General features: G+C 41.3%; 2 protein-coding genes across 2 annotated transcripts; one reads left to right on the forward strand and one right to left on the reverse strand.

Annotated features, from left to right (window-relative positions):
- The first annotated feature begins 9,133 nt into the window (after window positions 1–9,133).
- LOC101692034 (olfactory receptor 6M1-like) lies at window positions 9,134–10,081 on the forward strand. The gene has a single exon (XM_004750115.2). It carries the CDS (start codon window positions 9,134–9,136, stop codon window positions 10,079–10,081), a length of 948 nt encoding a protein of 315 aa, XP_004750172.2.
- Window positions 10,082–17,113: 7,032 nt separating this feature from the next.
- LOC123392193 (olfactory receptor 6M1-like) lies at window positions 17,114–18,061 on the reverse strand. Its single transcript, XM_045080532.1, has one exon. The coding sequence runs from the start codon at window positions 18,059–18,061 to the stop codon at window positions 17,114–17,116; it is 948 nt and encodes a 315-aa protein (XP_044936467.1).
- Window positions 18,062–20,304: the final 2,243 nt, after the last annotated feature.

The following is a 20,304-nucleotide window of genomic DNA, read 5'->3' on the forward strand; positions in this document are numbered from 1 at the left end:
TTTTATATATATATATACAATAGAATATTATCCAGCCATATAAAAAGAATGAAATCTTGCCATTTGCAGAGACATGGATGAAGCCAGTGTATTGTGCTAAGGGAAATAAGTCAGAGAAAGATAAATGCCACATGATTTCACTCACATGTGGAACTAAAGAAACAAAACAGATGGACATAGGGGAAAGGAAAAAAAAGAGAGAGGGAGAGAGACAAACTATCAGAGAGACTCTTAATTATAGGGAACAACTGAGAGTTACTGGAGGGGAGGTGGGCATGGGATGAATTAAACAGGAGGTCACTTGTGAGGAGCCCTGGGTGTTGTATATAAGTTATGAATCACTAAATTCTACTCCTGAAAGTAATATTACACTGTATGTCAACTAACTAGAATTTAAATAAAAATTTGAAACATTAAAAAAACAAAGAAAAGTGATTTAAGATAAATAGTTATGTGTAATTTAATAAAATGAATAGTAAATTAACACTGATACATATTTGATTACAGTTTGTAGTCAAATTTTAACACCACTGTTCCCTCAGTAAATGCATCATCGTCATCACCATCATCATCATATTGTTACCTAAACTTGCCAGTTATAAAATCAGTTACTACTTTTGGAATGTCTTTTTCATTTTGTTTTTTCTCTCTGCTGCTCACCACTCTCACAGGTTTATAAGAGAGCAGACTGTCAGACAGCCACCCCAAATCTCTTGGAGAACACAAGCTTATATCCTATACACTAAAAGGCTAAATTGAGATTATTTATATGTTAATAGTTTTTTATCCATATGTATTTGACATTCTGGTAGAGATTGAATCCAAGTAGCAGTAACTGATTTCAGTCAAGTGTTTAAATGTCCAGGATGGTCATATTTGCTTTAAGAAGACCTACATTTTGTTCAGCTTACACAGTGGAGGTTTGGAGGAGGGAAAGGATGTTCACATGAGAAGGGAAAGGCTTACAAAGGAAAGCCTATAAGGATAAATATGTAAATAGTTAGAAAAGGGATTTTCAAAAAGTCTTAATTTATTCATAGTTATTTTACACTTTACAATCTCTCAGAGGCTGAAAGGAAATATTCCAAATGGTTAATGCTGGTGAATATGGCTAATATTCTAGGTGACTTTTTGTTTTAATTTAAGTACAATTCAATGAAGTACGATGTTACATTTTAGTTTCAGGTGTATAACATAGTGATTCAAGAAGTCTGCACATTTATGTTGTACTCATCACAAGCGTAGCTACCACCTGTCACCATACAACACGATTCCCGTAGCCCTGACTATATTCCCTATGCTGTACCTTTAATGCCCTTGATTAACTCATTCCATCACTGGTAGACTGTACCTCCCACTCCCTTCCACCCATTTTTGCCATTAGACAATATATTTTTTTTAACTCTCTACTTTTCTACATTTCATGCATTTTCTGTGCTCAGGATGCATGAATGTTAATTTAAAAATATTTGGATGGGCACTTTTTGAAAGAGATTAAATTCATTTCCATACTGATGCACACGGGTATGTATCTAAGAAGTGATTCCCATACTTGGTGTATAAATAATGAAATTATTTTTATTTTATTCAATCTGTTTTAAACTCTGTAATTCATACTCTCCAATTCAGTATCAATTTTTTAAAAAGATTTTATTTATTTATTTGACAGAGAGAGAGAGATCACAAGTAGACAGAGAGGCAGGCAGAGAGAGGGGGAAGCAGGATCCCTGATGAGCAGAGAGCCCAATTTGGGGCTCGATCCCAGGACCCTGGGATCATGACCTGAGCTGAAGGCAGAGGCTTTAACCCACTGAACCACCCAGGTGCCCCTCAATATCCATTTTAGGAATAGTAGTAAATATCTAAAATTTCCTTCTTTAAAAAAAAAAAAAACAATTGTTCATCCTGCTTTGTTAGAATAGTTAAATGTCCTATGGAATTTCCTTGCCCTTAAGTTCAAAGTTTGCAAATTAACCCAGAGGGAAATGTATTGAGCCCAAGTGAGTTGATTACAACATTCACTATTTTAAGACTACTTCCCCCTATAACAATTTAGCGGTAAGGTCCCTAAATGGTCATACTAATTAAGAATACAGTGATTCATGTGGGACTCTAGGATCCCATATCCAATATAAATAAATCATAGCTTTGGGGTAGAAGTGAAATTCATTAAAAAAAATCATAATCTCAGGGCACCTGGGTGGCTCAGTGGGTTAAGGCCTCTGCTTTCGGCTCAGGTCGTGGTCCCGGGGTCCTGGAATCAGGCGCCACATTGGGATCTCTGCTCAGCAGGGAGCCTGCTTCCCTCTCTCTCTCTGCTGCATTGGTGGTTCAGTGGTAGAATTCTCGCCTGCCTCTCTCTCTGCCTGCCTCTCTGCCTACTTGTGATCTCTCTCTGTCAAATAAATAATAAATAAAATCTTTTAAAAAAATTATAATCTCACTCATCTTCAAAAGATCATTATCATGATAATCAGGGCCCCACATCATCTCAAGTGACAATTCCATAAACTTCTGAAGGAATTTATTATTTGTGATTATTTGGGAAGCCCATTCTGACGTATTTTGGTTCCATGTGCAAAGAAGCACACCAAGAGAGAAGCTGAAGCTACGTGACACATTGTGTGTTTAACCAAGAGTTTCTGAATAATTTTAAAAGCCACCAAAAGCTATCACGTCATCTATGTCAGAAACTGGAAGAAATCATAGACTCCTTCCTAAGTGCCCATAACCATTGGTCAGGCCCTTTATTTTGCTTCCTATCCTTCAAAACTGTTTTTTCCTCTTCACTATTATTACATTTCAAAAATCAAGGCCTTTATTATACACCCTGGGATTATTGGAAAGGCCTATTAACCAATCTCCCTATCTCTAGACTTATCTCCATCTAAGTAACCCTCCACAGGTTTGGTGCAGTAACTTTCTAAAAACAAAGATGATCAAATAACATTTTCTCAGTGGTTCCAAATGACTTCTCACAATATGTCATATAAGGCCATTATATCTGTCCCTCACCTGTGTCAACCTCACCAGTACCACCAAATAATTTGAAGTCTCCAGATGCTCCATGCCCTTCAAAGTCTTTTTTTTTTTTTTTTTTAATTTGGGAGAGAGCCCAAGTAGGGTGGAAAGGCCAAAGGAGAGGGTGAAGCAGGCTCCCTGCTCAATTCTGTGGGGCTCCATCCCAGGACCCTGGGATCAGGACCTGAGCTGAAGGCACACGCTTATCCGCTGAGCCACCCAGACACCCCACTTCAAAGTCTTTTATAAAATTCTGTTTGTTTTGACATAAATGTTTCCCTCCAGCACTAGTACCACTAATCTGCCTAATTACATATTCCTTATCCTTCAAGAGTCGTTACTTCCTCTCTCCTCTACCTCTCCTCTCAGTCCCACAATAGTCCTTGAATTTTCCCATTATCTCTCTGTGAATTCCATGAAGGCGGTGTTTCCTCTAATCTGTTGCAGTATCGCTAGTTCTGAACATCAGTTAGCTACATCTTTTTTTTTAAAGATTTTTTTAATTTATTTATTTGACAGACAGAGATCACAAGTAGGCACAAAGACAGGCAGAGAGAGGAGGAAGCAGGCTCCCTGCAGAGCAGAAAGCCCAATGCGGGGCTCGATCCCAGCACCCTGGGATCATGACCTGAGCTGAAGGCAGAGGCTTAACCCACTGAGCCACCCAGGCGCCCCCAGTTAGCTACATTTAATGAACACGTATTTAATCATCCAGTCCAGAAATATTTATTTATTTATTTATTTATTTTTAATTATTTATTTTTTAAGATTTTATGTATTTGACTGAGAGAAACACAGCAAGAGAGGGAACACAAGCAAAGTGTATAATACATAAGTAAAATGTGTGTTAATTAATTCTTTCTGTTATTGGTAAAGCTTCTGGTCAACAGGAAGCTAAGAGTACTAAGTTTTGAGAGAGTCAAAAGTTTTACATGAGTTTTCAACTGTGGAGGTCAGTGACCTAACTCGTATGTTATTCAAGGATCAACTGTACCTTGTGACATCAAAACCATAAAATGTGGGGAGGGGGGAAATAAAAGGATAGAGTTTTTATATGTGATCAAAATTATTATTATCAGCATAAAATAGACTGATCAAACTATAAGATATTTTATGGTGCTTCTGGTAACCACAAAACAAAAACCAACAGCAGATATCCTAGAGACAAAGAGAAGGGAATCAAGACACACTGCTGTGGAAAATCATCAATTCACAAAGTAGGACAAGCAAGGGAGGAAGAAAGACATAGGGAACTACAAAAAAAAAAAAAAAAAGATGAAAAGGAAATGAAAATAAATTTGGAAAATACCATGACAGTTTCTTATATACTTAAACATATATTTACCGTAAAGACATACTTCTAGGAATGTATCCAAGAGAAATGAAAACAAATATTCACACAAAAACATGAACCCAGCTGATCATAGGAACTTTATTCATAATAGCCAAATACTAAAAACAACACAAGTGTTTATCGTCTGGTGAGTAAAAAAATGTGATCTGTACAAGCTACCTGATAAAGAATCCTCCATAATACAAAGGAAGAGAGTTCCGACACCTGAAACATGTGGATTAATTTCAAAGTATCTGATTAAGTGAAAGAAAACAAACAAACACAAAAGACTGCATGAAGTAAGACTGCATTTATAAAAAATGAAAGAAAATGCAAATTACCCTGACAGGAAACACCTGAGTGGTTATCAGGGCTGAGGTCTGGGAGGGAGAGCATTTCCTGCAAGGGAGCACAACACTTCTAAGAAAACGGAAATACTGTAAACCATCATAGCGGTGCTGGCGGCTACGTGAAGCGACACAGGTGTCAAAACTCAAGCAGCTCTACACTTAAATTGTCCACTATGTGTACCTTGTACATCAATACAATAGATTTAAAATACAGACACAGGGGCACCTGGGTGGCTCAGTGGGTTAAAGCCTGTGCCTTCAGCTCAAGTTGTGATCCCAGGGTCCTAGGATCCAGCCCCACATCAGGCTTTCTGCTTAGCGGGGAGCCTGATTCCTCCTCTCTCTGCCTGCCTCTCTGCCTACTTGTGATCTCTGTCTGTCGAATAAATAAATAAAATTTTTAAAAAATAAAATAAACTAAAATATGGACACAGGCATACCAATCCATGTAAAGGATCTCTTCATGGAAAGCAGCTTAAAGCCTATTTCAATACATGATGATCATTTCAGAAAAATCATGTTTTAAATTCTCCAAGTTTCTACTTCCCTGATGCTTTAAAGCAGCTCTCTAAGTTTCTCTTTAAATAATAAAATAAACAACCAAGAGTGTGTCCCAGGAGATCCTAACTTTCTAACTCTGAGTAGTTACTGCCACTCTGATGTTCTGACTGCAGTAACAATCATTAACCTTTTTTTATGCCATAGTCCCAGGTGCCACTCTAAGCCAAATCTCTGAAGGTAGCGCCAGATCTCATTAAACACCGCAGTTCACCCCAACGTAAGCACTTTCGTAGAGGCAGAGTTAGGCGATTCCTGCAGAGAGTAAGTGAAGGTGGTGCTACGTGAAATCAAGTCACGGGACACCTGATGAATGAGCAGGGGTGACAAAGCAAGGGTGACAGTTTAGAGAGATGCTTCAGTGCATGCAAACATGAATTCTTCTGACAATCCGGATGGATCCACAGAAGAACTCAAAATTCACTGAGTACACAAAAATTAAATTCCTGAAGCACAGAAAGGAAAAAAACCCAGCTGAAATTTGGGCAGCATTCAGCCACTTTTGCCAGAATAGAAGTCAGGGGACCTGCTCTGGATCTGGCTGCGGTAACTCCTCCATTCACCACCAAACCTTGCTGCTCTGCCCTTCCTGACCACCACGTGCAACAGGGTACATGGGACTTGGAACTCAGAGCAATGTGCTGAGGTTCACAGGAAACGTGAACAGATACTGTAACGCTTGGACTTCTCCCTGGTGTAAGTCCAGACTTCACTTTTGCTGTGGGCATCCGAAAAGGAACTGAGAGAAAGCCACAGACGTTCTGGAAAAGGACAGTTTTTCATTCAGAGGAAGAGGGATGGACTCCGTAATCAAACACTGAATAACCACTTGGTGTGGTTTGGAAAGGGGATTAGTTACCACCCGGGGAAAAGTCTCAGACTAGGACTGAGATTTACACAGAATTCAACACTGAAGCAATCACAGAATTGACAGAAAAATGGAGGGAATGCAGTATGGAAAAAAACCCACAAAGTTTGAGTTTCCTAACATACCCGAATAGAGAAAACAGTGTGCTATGAAGAGTAGGAGGTAAGTATACTTTATTATGCAATTATCCATATTTATATGTTAAACAGTCTGAGTCTCACTAAATTTGTTTACATGTATATTTTATGAATTAAAGTATAACTACTGCTCTCCCCAAAACTACAGTGAAGGCAGCTGTCGAGTATGATAGCTTTACTCTAAGTATGTAAATGAAAGTCTTTAATGTACTCAGCTTGCAATTAAGCTTTGTCACATTTTACTGACAGCAGCAAAGTTCCCAAGATATGTCTAATCCCCACCCCCCACCGCCACATCTCAGTCCTTTTCTGTACCTCCTTCCCCATCCCAATGTTCTTAACAAACATGTACTGAACACCAGGTCGACATACATCACTGTAGACATAGGCTCTAGCGGAGGACCTCAGTCTGTCCCTGTTGTCATCCTCATTTTAGAAAACACGTAAGACACGATGCTTAGGAGTGTCATGAAAGATCCAAACCTACAGTGGCCAAACAGGTTCGCTTCCATCAGTCCCCATTTCTGACTAAATCTGGAATCTTTTTTTTTTTCTTTAAGATTTTATTTATTTATTTGACAGAGAGAGATCACAAGCAGGCAGAGAGGAGAAAGCATGCTCCCTGCTGAGCAGAGAGCCCGATGTGGGACTCGATCCCAAGACTCTGAGATCATGATCTGAGCCAAAGGCAGCGCTTAACCCACTGAGCCACCCAGGCGCCCTAAATCAGGAATCTTGAAATGTGCCAGTGCAAGTGAATGCCACTTTTTAAGGACCCACAAATGGCAATGAAGAATAATCCTCCCCCCAAATGAAAGCCTTAACTTGGCAAGGTTATAATTAAATTCTTAGACGCTGATTGTCATAATCCAGAACCTTTCCCCCAAGACAGGATGGGCTCAGCAGGGCACGGAGGTCATCTAGAGAAGACAGACACAAAGCCAGCTTGTTCTCCATTATCACAAAGTTAAGTGACTCCCTGAGGAGAGCAAGGCTACATATTTCCCTCTTCTCAGCATTTGTTTGACCCAAAATACAGCAGAACAGAAAGCTCTCGATGCCTTTTTTTCCATTCCTATATGACCCCATGACAACCACGGCCAACAGCAACCCCATTTGTGTCGGACCATCCCAGAATCTTGTTTAAAAATGGCACCGAGCTCTTGCAGATCCAAACCTGTCTAACTTACAACACCGGGGGAAATCAAGCTCCTCTCAACGTCATCAAAGAAGAAATACCCAGGAAAGGAAAGAAAATGGAGGACTTTGGAGTAGGTTGGGAAACGATTGGCGAGAAAAATGGAAGGAAGAGTGGGACGGATGATTGGCAGCTGCGGGAGACTCCACCTCCGTCTGCCTTGACACCTGCTCCTCTCCAGTGGGGGCAGTGAGAAAGGTGGGAAGCAGGAAATGAAAGGGATTTCAAAGCATTTCCACTTGTCCACAGACCATGCTCGCTTCTGTGTCTATATTAGATCTCAGCAACATTAACACGCGTCCACCCAGATATGGATGATATGGTTATGCCTTTCTGTGCCGTAGTAATCAGACAGGAAGTGTATGACCTAGGTGCAGGAGCAGTGGGGGGAGGGTGAATGTCACAATACTTATGGTGCAAGGCAACCACAGTACAAGACCCTATTTCAATAGATCAGCCCCTTTGAGGGCCTTTGATAACTTAAAAGCAATTGATGTTTGGAATAAATGGATGGGAAATACAAATAATGAGCAACTACGAGGGCCAGAAAAGTCTCAGCAAAGTTTTCAAATGGAAATTCATTCAGGAAAGAAAGGGGGAGTCTTTAAGGCAAAAAAAAAAAAAAAAAAAAAAAAAAAAAAAAAAAAAAAAAAAGGCTGCTAGCAGTTACTTTTCCCAGACAGAGTGCCTGGGGAAAATGATTTCCTTTCAGGAGGAACTCTGTGGCTTCAAACCTAGAGGGATCCTAGCTCAGGTTCTTGAATTGGTCATTTGCACATAAAACCAAAGAATTAGCCACAAAGTAAAACACCCAAGGACACAGCTTCAACGGAGTTACACAGGCATGCACTAGAGGTTCACCAAAGTTGAGCACTATTCCCAGAGGAGCATTCCAAGCACCGCCCATCTCTATCCACTTTCTTGCACTACCATTAACAGACTCATGTTCCAGTTGCTGAAAAGAATATAAGGTATACGAGACCTGTAAAACATGTGCAGGTGGGGAATGGGAGGTGAAATTTCTGTTATTTTTTGAGCTGCCATATACATGACATTGCAAAGAACAATGATCATTTTCCCAAAAGACGTTTTCAAATGCATGAAATAGCTTATGCAAATTATGAATCATGCATCGTGTACCTACTTACTCTGTCACTGTGTAGACCTCAAAAACTCCAGTTTCTGCTCTCCTATGTGGCAATACATGAAGGGTTGAAATAATGTGAAGAAAAGGAACTCAACTTTTATTAATATTCCCTTTGTCCTTTTGCAACGTGACTGTCTGGATTCTCAGTTAAGTATTCTCTCTTCTTAGGCACAGAGCTGACCTGGGAAAACAGGAGACCAGGAAGAATGAAAGGGAGAGGGGAAGGAGCACTGGGTCAGAGAGAAAAACCATCATGAAGACCAGAGTTTAATGGGACCATGGAAGTAATTTCATTCAACCAAAAATTTTAAATATGAGAATCCTGCGGTGAGAAAAGTCGTGTCATTTACCCAGGGTCCTACCTGTTTTATGGTGAGTGAAATGACTCTTGACTCTTCATCCAAAGCTTTTACTACTTCATCTTTAGCACTGACATTCAGGGTTGAAAACTTATTTTTGCTAATTTTCTTCTCTGTAATTATTTTTTTTCACAGACGTTCTGGCCACTGATATTGCATGCGATGGATATGCAGAATCAGACCACAGTGACTGAATTTATCCTGACTGCCTTCCCTATGATCCCAAAGCTTCAGATCTCCCTCTTTGTGGTCCTCCTGTTTACTTACATGCTAACTCTAACGGGAAATACTGTCATCATTTCCTTAATCTGGGCTGATAATCGCCTCCAAACCCCAATGTACTTCTTCCTCAGTAATTTGTCGTTTTTGGACATTTCATACACTACCTCAGTTACCCCAAAGCTGTTAGCCTGTCTCCTAGAGGACAAGAAGACCATATCTTTTGCGGGATGCATCACCCAAATATATTTCTTTTTTTTCTTGGGGACAGTGGAGTTTATCCTCCTGGTGGTGATGTCCTTTGACCGCTATGTGGCCATCTGTAACCCCCTGCGCTATACTATCATCATGAACAGCAGGGTCTGCCTCCTGCTAGTTCTAGGCTGCTGGGTAGGAGCCTTCTTTTCAGTACTGTGTCCAATAATTGTCGTGTCTGGATTGCCTTACTGTTATAGAGAAATTAGTCATTTCTTCTGTGACATTGCCCCCCTCCTACAGGCAGCCTGTATAGACACTCATTTCATTGAGATGATGAGTTTCCTCTTATCCTCCTTTGTCCTTCTGACCTCGCTGATGATCACCATTGTGTCCTACACCTACATCATCTCTACCATCCTGCGCATCCCCTCAGCCCAAGGCCGTCGGAAGGCCTTTTCCACCTGTGCTTCTCACATCACAGTTGTGTCCATTGCCTATGGGAGCAACATCTTCATGTATGTGAGACCCAGCCAGAGCCACTCACTAGAATTTGACAAGGTGACAGCTGTCATGACCATAATGGTGACACCTCTACTGAACCCCTTCATTTATAGCCTGAGGAATGAAAAAGTAAAAGAAGTTTTGAGAGATGCAATTCACAAAATTATGTCCTTATGGCACAAGAGAACTTGAACCTTATTGCACAGGATAGCTTGAAAGTTTTTGTGCCAATCATGACTATATTCGGCACTTGGACTCCATGTGGAGGAAAGCATGCTTGAAGACAATAAAGTCAAAGATTTGTGGGAACACATGAAGAGGCTTCTTGCCACATCAGAAACCAGGTATTACAGTCAACGTCCAGAGCAGGCAATTCAAGCATAGAGAAAATAATGTGTTTTGAACCCTATTATTGTGCTGTCTCACACACAGATTTAATGAATTAATGAAAAATACATAACCAAAGTCAGAAAACCTGATTTGTAAGCCTTGGTGTATTGCTTTTTTATCACATGACACATATACTATCTGAACTCTCATTTTTCTTATTGGTACATAGGAAGTACCTCACAGTTTCCCCCACTCTTTTTTTCTTTTATGGTCTTACTCTAGATGATCTAAGAAAGGCAACCGCAGATAATTGTAAGTTAATGCTTTCTCTAGGTATTAGGATGATGCAAGATAGTTGGCTTCATCCCTGACAGCTAAATACCCTAGAAAATAATAGTAAAAATAATAATAACAACAAAACCAAGGAAGAGCAGTAACCTATCCCAGCATTTGTATAGTGTGCTTAAATTTGAGCTTTTATGTTGATACACATGGAGTTTATAAGAATATAGCTTTTAAATCATCTGAGTTCAAAATCCTAATTCCTGGAATGAGGATCTGATTGGTGCAACTGATGAGAGATGTCCTCTCCTGATTCATTTCTTTGTAAGAGGAACGATTGGCAAGGAGTTAAGTTGCCCTCAGTCTTTACCACCATGGAACCCATGCTATGGGGATGGGTACTCTGAATGACACGGTAAAAGCAGGAACAAGACCATAGGCATTCCTAAGAGCAAAAAAATTATGGCTAATGTGGTCATTAATCTTCTAGCTAAATGGACGATGACTGAGGCCCTAAACTGGCATGGAATCTCTCACGGACAAGCAGAGAGAGAAAGTGCTACCTTAGGAACAGTCTCAGAATACTATGGAAGAACCCAGTGTGTCATAAGGTATTGTAACGAACAAATGTTTCTAGATTGGAAGAACGTAGAACAATGTCACCAGGGCTGAAGCAGTCATATAAGGATCTGGTCTGTACTCATTATCAGACACTCCACAAGATCAGATTTGGAAAGTTACTGTATCAGTTTCCTATTGCTGCCATAACAAATTTGGCAGCTGAAAACGACTCAGTTTTATCATCTGAACTTTCTGGAGGTCACATGTCCAAAATCTGTTTCTACTCATCTGAGTTGTTGACAGAATTCCCTTCCTTGAAGATGTGGGCCCAAGGTCCTGCTTCCTTGCTGCTATCAGTAAGGGCCATTTCCAGTTTCTAGAAGGTACTTCAGCTCTTGGCTCATCGTCCCCCTTCCTTCACCTTCAAAGCCAACAATAGTGGGGCGAGTATCTCACAAGTTCAAACCTCTCTTTTTTCCCTCTCTTTCCAACTTGGCTTGACAACTTTCTCCACTTCTAAGGACTCTCTTAATTGGATTAGGCCCACCGCAATATCCAGGATATTATCATGGACTCAAGGTCCTTTTCCTGAATTACATTTGCAAAGTCCCCTCTGCCAAGTCAAGTAACATGTTCACAGATTCTGGGGGATTAGGACATAAATATCTTCAGGTGCCATTACTCTGCTTGTCAGCATTGAGTTGCTAGAGGTAATGACCCAGGAAAGAAAAAATAAAGAACAGAGCACAGTAGGATTATTTTGAGCCAATACTCATTCCGAAACTCCAAGTTTCATCGCTTAAAGCAGAAGAGTTTACAAATCCCAGAATGTGAAAGACTAGTGAAAAGCAGCAACATAGGAAATACATGTATGAACTAGCTACATGTGTTTTTATTTAAGCCATTGTGAGGTAACGATGAATATAGCTGTCCCTTTGTGCTGTTTTACTGTTTTCATGAGTGCCCATCTCACTCAGAAGCTCTGATCTGGTATCACGAACACAGAAAAGAAAATCCTGAGCAAATAAGAGAATTTAAACACAATTTTGGTACCCAAAATTATACCTGGCCCATAGGTTGGGCCAGGCTTGAAACTGAAAATATAAAAAGACTTGATGAACTCTGAAAAATAACATAAATATACTGTTTTGCCTTGATGTTGATTACTATTCTTATGATCAACATTGTTATAACACAAGATAATAATATCTATCAGTTTCTACATTGACTCTAGTTAGTTACTTGTCCCAAATTTGGAGACACCTGGAAAGACTCTTACTTTTCCTACACTCAGCTAGGACTAGGTATTTAAACTACTCCTCTTCAGTATGGGGATAGAAGGGGTAACAGACCAAAATAACCTACAGAAATGTCAAACAATATCCACTTGCTAGATAAACTATATCCCTCCAGCTGTGGACACAGGGCAACCCAACCAGAGAACCCCTGTTGTATGTAATGAATTCTGTGTTCCTTCTCCTTGCCAGCTAATTCCCACATAGTCCTTCCTCCTGACTCAGTCGTAATAAAGGCTTCGGTGACAACAACTGTGAACATATACCTCAATTACATCACAAGATTCTCAAAGGCTGCAGTGAAACACATCAAATTATTTATTATCGGTGGTCAAGAGTTTAGCTAAGCTACTCCGGGGTATTGCTGCCTTGGCCCCCATTTGGCCCAGTAGCCTGCTGTGATGTTAAACTGCTATTAGTCCCCTCATGCAAGCACATGCAGCCTGCAGAGTCACTAACACATGTGACTTTCTGACATGACCACCCCAAGAGCCCTTGTGCTCAACCATCTTCCCCGCCTCCCAGCCCTTCCCTTTATGGGTCCCGTTAATAAGGCCCCAGTGTCACTGACCAAAATTCACTGTTTTGGTTGCAGCTGACTAATCTAGTGTTGGTCTGGGAACCCTCAAGCCCTCTACCCATAGACTTTAATGAAAGGTTGTGCCCCAGGTCCTGCTTCTCCATACTGTCCCTCCAAGGGTGATCCCTCCCCCCAGTCATGGCATGGACCTCCTCCAGGACCCATGAGTAATAAACTCTATGGTAATTCCTTTTGCAGTTTGTTGAACTGCAGCTTACCATCTGGTCTCCTCTTCTCCACTTAGGAAATGTTATCTTGGGGGCACCTGGGTGGCTCAGTTGTTAGGCGTCTGCCTTTGGCTTAGATCCCAGGATCTCAGGGTCCTGGGATTGAGCCACTTGTCAGACTTCCTGCTCAGTGGGAAGCATGATTCTCCCTCTCCCACTCCCCCTGCTTGTGTTCCCTCTCTCTCTGCCTCTCTTTGTCAAATAAATAAATAAAAAGAGTCTTAGAAAAAAAGAAATGTTAACTTGATAAATTAGTAACAAGGTGGTACAACCATAAATGGCAATTTCCTTCATTCTTGAAATGTACTAAAACGTGGTTATGTGTGTGTGTACATATGTATGGTACATTTCAGAAGTATGTATTTTTTTTAAGATTTTATTTATTTACTTGACAGACAGAGATCACAAGTAGGCAGAGAGGCAGGCAGAGAGAGAAGGGGAAGCAGGCTCCCCTCTGAGCAAAGAGCCCAATGTGGGGCTCGATCCCAGGACCCTGAGATCATGACCTGAGCCAAAGTCAGAGGCTTAACCCACCCAGGTGCCCCTAAAATCTTTTATTTTAAAAAATCACTTATCATCTTGGACTGTAGGCCTGCCCCAAGGATATTGTTTACAGCTAACTAGGGATTCATTCATTAATGTGCTTTCCTACTTTCAGCATTTGGAGAAAGTAAGCCACCTTTTTAAAAAGATGATAATGTAGGGGCACCTGGGTGGCTCAGTGGGTTAAGCTTCTGCCTTCAGCTTAGGTCATGATCTCAGGGTCCTGGGATCAAGTTCCACGTCAGGCTCTCTGCTCATCGGGAAGTCTGTTTCTCCCTCTCTCTCTGCCTGCCTCTCTACTTACTTGGCTCTCTCTCTCTGTCAAATGAATAAATAAAATCTAAAAAAAAAAAAAAAAAAGACAATAATGTTGAAAACGATAATGCATAAGCTCTTTCCAGTTATAAAAATTTTAGTAATTAATATATTTTCACTGTTAACCTTTTTGTTTTTGAAGATTTTATTTATTTAAGAGAGAGCTCCCAAGCGAATGAGCAGGGGAGGGGACGGGGGGGGGGGTACAGGAGGGAGGGGTAGGAGGAGGCGGTGGAAGAGAAGAGGAAGAGGCAGGCTCCCTGAGGAGCAGGGACACCAGTGCAGGTCTGGATCTCCGGCCCCTGGGATCATCATGACCTGAGCCGAAGGCAGGCGCTTAACCAAATGGGCTACCCAGATACCCACCAAAATTTTATTTAATAAAGAGTTTTAAGGATCTCAGACAAAGTACATACCTCTGAAGGGTTACACACACGCGCACACACACGAACAACCACTTCTTAGTACATTTCAAAAATGAGGCAAATTGCTATTTGTGGTGGTACCACCTTGTTATTAATTTGTCAAGTTAACATGTCTTAAGTGGAGCAGAGGAGACCAGATGGTGAGCTGCAGTTCAACAGACTGCAAAAGGAATTACCATAGAGTTTATTACTCATGGGTCCTGGAGGAGATCCCTGGCATGGCTGGGTGGGGGAGGGGCACTCTTGGAGGGAGAAGCAGGCCCTGAGGCACATCCTTTCATTAAAGTCTATGGGTTGAGGGCTTGGGGGTTCCCAGGCCAAGGCCAGATTAGTCAGCGACAACCAAAAGAGTTAGTTTTGGTCAGTGACACTGGGGCCTCATTAAAAGGACCCATACTATGGGAAAAGTAAGCGTCTTTCCAGGTGTCTCCAAATTTGGGATAAGTAACTAACTAGAGTCAATGTAGAAACTGATAGATATTATTATCTTGTGTTATAACAATGTTGATCATAAGAATAGTAATCAACATGAAGGCAAAACAGTATATTTATGTTATTTTTCAGAGTTCATCAAGTCTTATTATATTTTCAGTTTCAAGCTTGGCCCAACCTATGGGCCAGGTATAATTTTGGGTACCAAAATTGTGTTTAAATTCTCTTATTTGCTCAGGATTTTCTTTTCTGTGTTCGTGATACCAGATCAGAGCTTCTGAGTGAGATGGGCACTCATGAAAACAGTAAAACAGCACAAAGGGACAGCTATATTCATCGTTACCTCACAATGGCTTAAATAAAAACACATGTAGCTAGTTCATACATGTTTTTCCTATGTTGCTGCTTTTCACTAGTCTTTCACATTCTGGGATTTGTAAACTCTTCTGCTTTAAGCGATGAAACTTGGAGTTTCGGAATGAGTATTGGCTCAAAATAATCCTACCGTGCTCTGTTCTTTATTTTTCTTTCCTGGGTCATTACCTCTAGCAATCCAATGCTGACAAGCAGAGTAATGGCACCTGAAGATATTTATGTCCTAAAACCCCAGAATCTGTGAACATGTTACTTGACTTGGCAGAGGGGACTTTGCAAATGTAATTCAGAAAAAAGGACGTTGAGTCCATGATAATATCCTGGATATTAGGGTGGGCCTAATCCAATTAAGAGAGTCCTTAGAAGTGGAGAACGTTGTCAAGCCAAGTTGGAAAGAGAGGGAAAAAAGAGAGGTTTGAACTTGTGAGATACTCGCCCCACTATTGTTGGCTTTGAAGGTGAAGGAAGGGGGACGATGAGCCAAGAGCTGAAGTACCTTCTAGAAACTGGAAATGGCCCTTACTGATAGCAGCAAGGAAGCAGGACCTTGGGCCCACATCTTCAAGGAAGGGAATTCTGTCAACAACTCAGATGAGTAGAAACAGATTTTGGACATGTGACCTCCAGAAAGTTCAGATGATAAAACTGAGTCGTTTTCAGCTGCCAAATTTGTTATGGCAGCAATAGGAAACTGATACAGTAACTTTCCAAATCTGATCTTATGGAGTGTCTGATAATGAGTACAGACCAGATCCTTATATGACTGCTTCAGCCCTGGTGACATTGTTCTACGTTCTTCCAATCTAGAAACATTTGTTCGTTACAATACCTTATGACACACTGGGTTCTTCCATAGTATTCTGAGACTGTTCCTAAGGTAGCACTTTCTCTCTCTGCTTGTCCGTGAGAGATTCCATGCCAGTTTAGGGTCTCAGTCATCATCCATTTAGCTAGAAGATTAATGACCACACTACCATAATTTTTTTGCTCTTAGGAATGCCTATGGTCTTGTTCCTGTTTTTACCGTGTCATTCAGAGTACCCATCCCCATAGCATGGGTTCCATGGTGGTAAAGACTGAGGGCAACTTAACTCCTTGCCAATCGTTCCTCTTACAAAGAAATGAATCAGGAGAGGACATCTCTCATCGGTTGCACCAATCAGATCCTCCTCCCAGGAATTAGGATTTTGAACTCAGATGATTTAAAAGCTATATTCTTATAAACTCCATGTGTATCAACATAAAAGCTCAAATTTAAGCACACTATACAAATGCTGGGATAGGTTACTGCTCTTCCTTGGTTTTGTTGTTATTATTATTTTTACTATTATTTTCTAGGGTATTTAGCTGTCAGGGATGAAGCCAACTATCTTGCATCATCCTAATACCTAGAGAAAGCATTAACTTACAATTATCTGCGGTTGCCTTTCTTAGATCATCTAGAGTAAGACCATAAAAGAAAAAAAGAGTGGGGGAAACTGTGAGGTACTTCCTATGTACCAATAAGAAAAATGAGAGTTCAGATAGTATATGTGTCATGTGATAAAAAAGCAATACACCAAGGCTTACAAATCAGGCTTTCTGACTTTGGTTATGTATTTTTCATTAATTCATTAAATCTGTGTGTGAGACAGCACAATAATAGGGTTCAAAACACATTATTTTCTCTATGCTTGAATTGCCTGCTCTGGACGTTGACTGTAATACCTGGTTTCTGATGTGGCAAGAAGCCTCTTCATGTATTCCCACAAATCTTTGACTTTATTGTCTTCAAGCATGCTTTCCTCCACATGGAGTCCAAGTGCCGAATATAGTCATGATTGGCACAAAAACTTTCAAGCTATCCTGTGCAATAAGGTTCAAGTTCTCTTGTGCCATAAGGACATAATTTTGTGAATTGCATCTCTCAAAACTTCTTTTACTTTTTCATTCCTCAGGCTATAAATGAAGGGGTTCAGAAGAGGGGTCACCATTGTGGTGAGGACAGCCGTCACCTTGTCAAATTCTAGTGAGTGGCTCTGGCTGGGTCTCACATACATGAAGATGTTGCTCCCATAGGCAATGGACACAACTGTGATGTGAGAAGCACAGGTGGAAAAGGCCTTCTGACGGCCTTGGGCTGAGGGGATGCGCAGGATGGTAGAGATGATGTAGGTGTAGGACACAATGGTGAATACCAAGGAGGTCAGAAGGACAAGGGAGGATAGGAGGAAGTTTATCATCTCAATGAAATGCGTGTCTATGCAGGCCACCTGTAGCAGGGGGGCAATGTCACAGAAGAAATGACTAATTTCTCTATAACAAAAAGGCAGTCTGGACACCACAATAGTTGGGCACAGTACTGAGAGGAAGGCTCCTACCCAGCAGCCTAGAACCAGCAGGAGGCAGAACCTACTGTTCATGATGATAGTATAGCGCAGGGGGTTACAGATGGCCACATAGCGGTCAAAGGACATCACCGCCAAGAGGATAAACTCCACTGTCCCCAAGAAAAAAAAGAAGTATGTTTGGGTGATGCAGCCCACAAAAGTTATGGTCTTCTTGTCCTCTAGGAGACAGGCTAACAGCTTTGGGGTAACTGAGGTAGTGTATGAAATGTCCAAAAAAGACAAATTACTGAGGAAGAAGTACATTGGGGTTTGGAGGCGATTATCAGCCCAGATTAAGGAAATGATGACAGTATTTCCCGTTAGAGTTAGCATGTAAGTAAACAGGAGGACCACAAAGAGGGAGATCTGAAGCTTTGGGATCATAGGGAAGGCAGTCAGGATAAATTCAGTCACTGTGGTCTGATTCTGCATATCCATCGCATGCAATATCAGTGGCCAGAACGTCTGTGGAAAAAAAAAAAAATTACAGAGAAGAAAATTAGCAAAAATAAGTTTTCCACCCTGAATGTCAGTGCTAAAGATGAAGTAGTAAAAGCTTTGGATGAAAAGTCAAGAGTCATTTCACTCACTGTAAAACAGGTAAGACCCTGAGTAAATGACACGACTTTTCTCACCACAGGATTCTCATATTTAAAATTTTTGGTTGAATGAAATTACCTCTATGGTCCCATTAAACTCTGGTCTTCATGATGGTTTTTCTCTCTGACCCAGTGCTCCTTCCCCTCTCCCTTTCATTCTTCCTGGTCTCCTGTTTTCCCAGGTCAGCTCTGTGCCTGAGAAGAGAGAATACTTAACTGAGAATCCAGACAGTCACGTTGCAAAAGGACAAAGGGAATATTAATAAAGTTGAGTTCCTTTTCTCCACATTATTTCAACCCTTCATGTATTGCCACATAGGAGAGCAGAAACTGGAGTTTTTGAGGTCTACACAGTGACAGAGCAAGTAGGTACACGATGCATGCTTCATAATTTGCATAAGCTATTTCATGCATTTGAAAACGTCTTTTGGGAAAATGATCATTCATTTTTCTTTGTAATGTCGTGCATATAGCAGCTTCCAAAAGAATAATAGAAATTTTACCTCCCATTCCCCACCTGCGCATGTTTTACAGGTCCTCTTCTATAGGTCCCGTAAACCTTATATTCTTTTCAGCAACTGGAACATGAGTCTGTTAATAGTAGTGCAAGAAAGTGGATGCAGATGGGCAGTGCTTGGAATGCTCCTCTCGAAATAGTGCTCAACTTTGGTGAACCTCTAGTGCATGCCTGTGTAACTCCGTTGAAGCTGTGTCCTTGGGTGTTTTACTTTGTGGCTAATTCTTTGGTTTTATGTGCAAATGACCAATTCAAGAACCTGAGCTAGGATCCCTCTAGGTTTGAAGCCACCAAGTTCCTCCTGAAAGGAAATCATTTTCCCCAGGCCCTCTGTCCGGGAAAAGTAACTGCTAGCAGCCTTTTTTGCCTTAAAGACTCCCCCTTTCTTTTCCTGAATGAATTTCCATTTGAAAACTTTGCTGAGACTTTTCTGGCCCTTGTAGTTGCTCATTATTTGTATTTCCCATCCATTTATTCCAAACATCAATTGCTTTTAAGTTATCAAAGGCCCTCAAAGGGGCTGATCTATTGAAATAGGGTCTTGTACTGTCGGTTGCCTTGCACCATTTAAGTATTGAGACATTCACCCTCCCCCCACTGCTCCTGCACCCAGGTCATACACTTCCTGTCTGATTACTACGGCACAGAAAGGCATAACCATATCATCCATATCTGGGTGGATGCGTGTTAATGTTGCTGAGATCTAATATAGACACAGAAGCGAGCATGGTCTGTGGACAAGTGGAAATGCTTTGAAATCCCTTTCATTTCCTGCTTCCCACCTTTCTCACTGCCCCCACTGGAGAGGAGCAGGTGTCAAGGCAGACGGAGGTGGAGTCTCCCGCAGCTGCCAATCATCCGTCCCACTCTTCCTTCCATTTTTCTCGCCAATCGTTTCCCAACCTACTCCAAAGTCCTCCATTTTCCTTCCTGGGTATTTCTTCTTTGATGACGTTGAGAGGAGCTTGATTTCCCCCGGTGTTGTAAGTTAGACAGGTTGGGATCTGCAAGAGCTCGGTGCCATTTTTAAACAAGATTCTGGGATGGTCCGACACAAATGGGGTTGCTGTTGGCCGTGGTTGTCATGGGGTCATATAGGAATGGAAAAAAAGGCATCGAGAGCTTTCTGTTCTGCTGTATTTTGGGTCAAACAAATGCTGAGAAGAGGGAAATATGTAGCCTTGCTCTCCTCAGGGAGTCACTTAATTTCGTGCTAGTGGAGAACAAGCTGGCTTTGTGTCTGTCTTCTCTAGATGACCTCCGTGCCCTGCTGAGCCCATCCTGTCTTGGGGGAAAGGTTCTGGATTATGACAATCTGCGTCTAAGAATTTAATTATAACCTTGCCAAATTAAGGCTTTCATTTGGGGGGAGGATTGTTCTTCATTGCCATTTGTGGGTCCTTAAAAAGTGGCATTCACTTGCACTGGCACATTTCAAGATTCCTGATTTAGGGCGCCTGGGTGGCTCAGTGGGTTAAGCGCTGCCTTTGGCTCAGATCATGATCTCAGAGTCTTGGGATCGAGTCCCACATCGGGCTCTCTGCTCAGCAGGGAGCATGCTTTCT

Source organism: Mustela putorius, unplaced genomic scaffold (genome assembly GCF_011764305.1).
Source record: "Mustela putorius furo isolate JIRA1106 unplaced genomic scaffold, ASM1176430v1.1 tig00000460_pilon_pilon_pilon, whole genome shotgun sequence".
Taxonomy (NCBI): domain Eukaryota; kingdom Metazoa; phylum Chordata; class Mammalia; order Carnivora; family Mustelidae; genus Mustela; species Mustela putorius.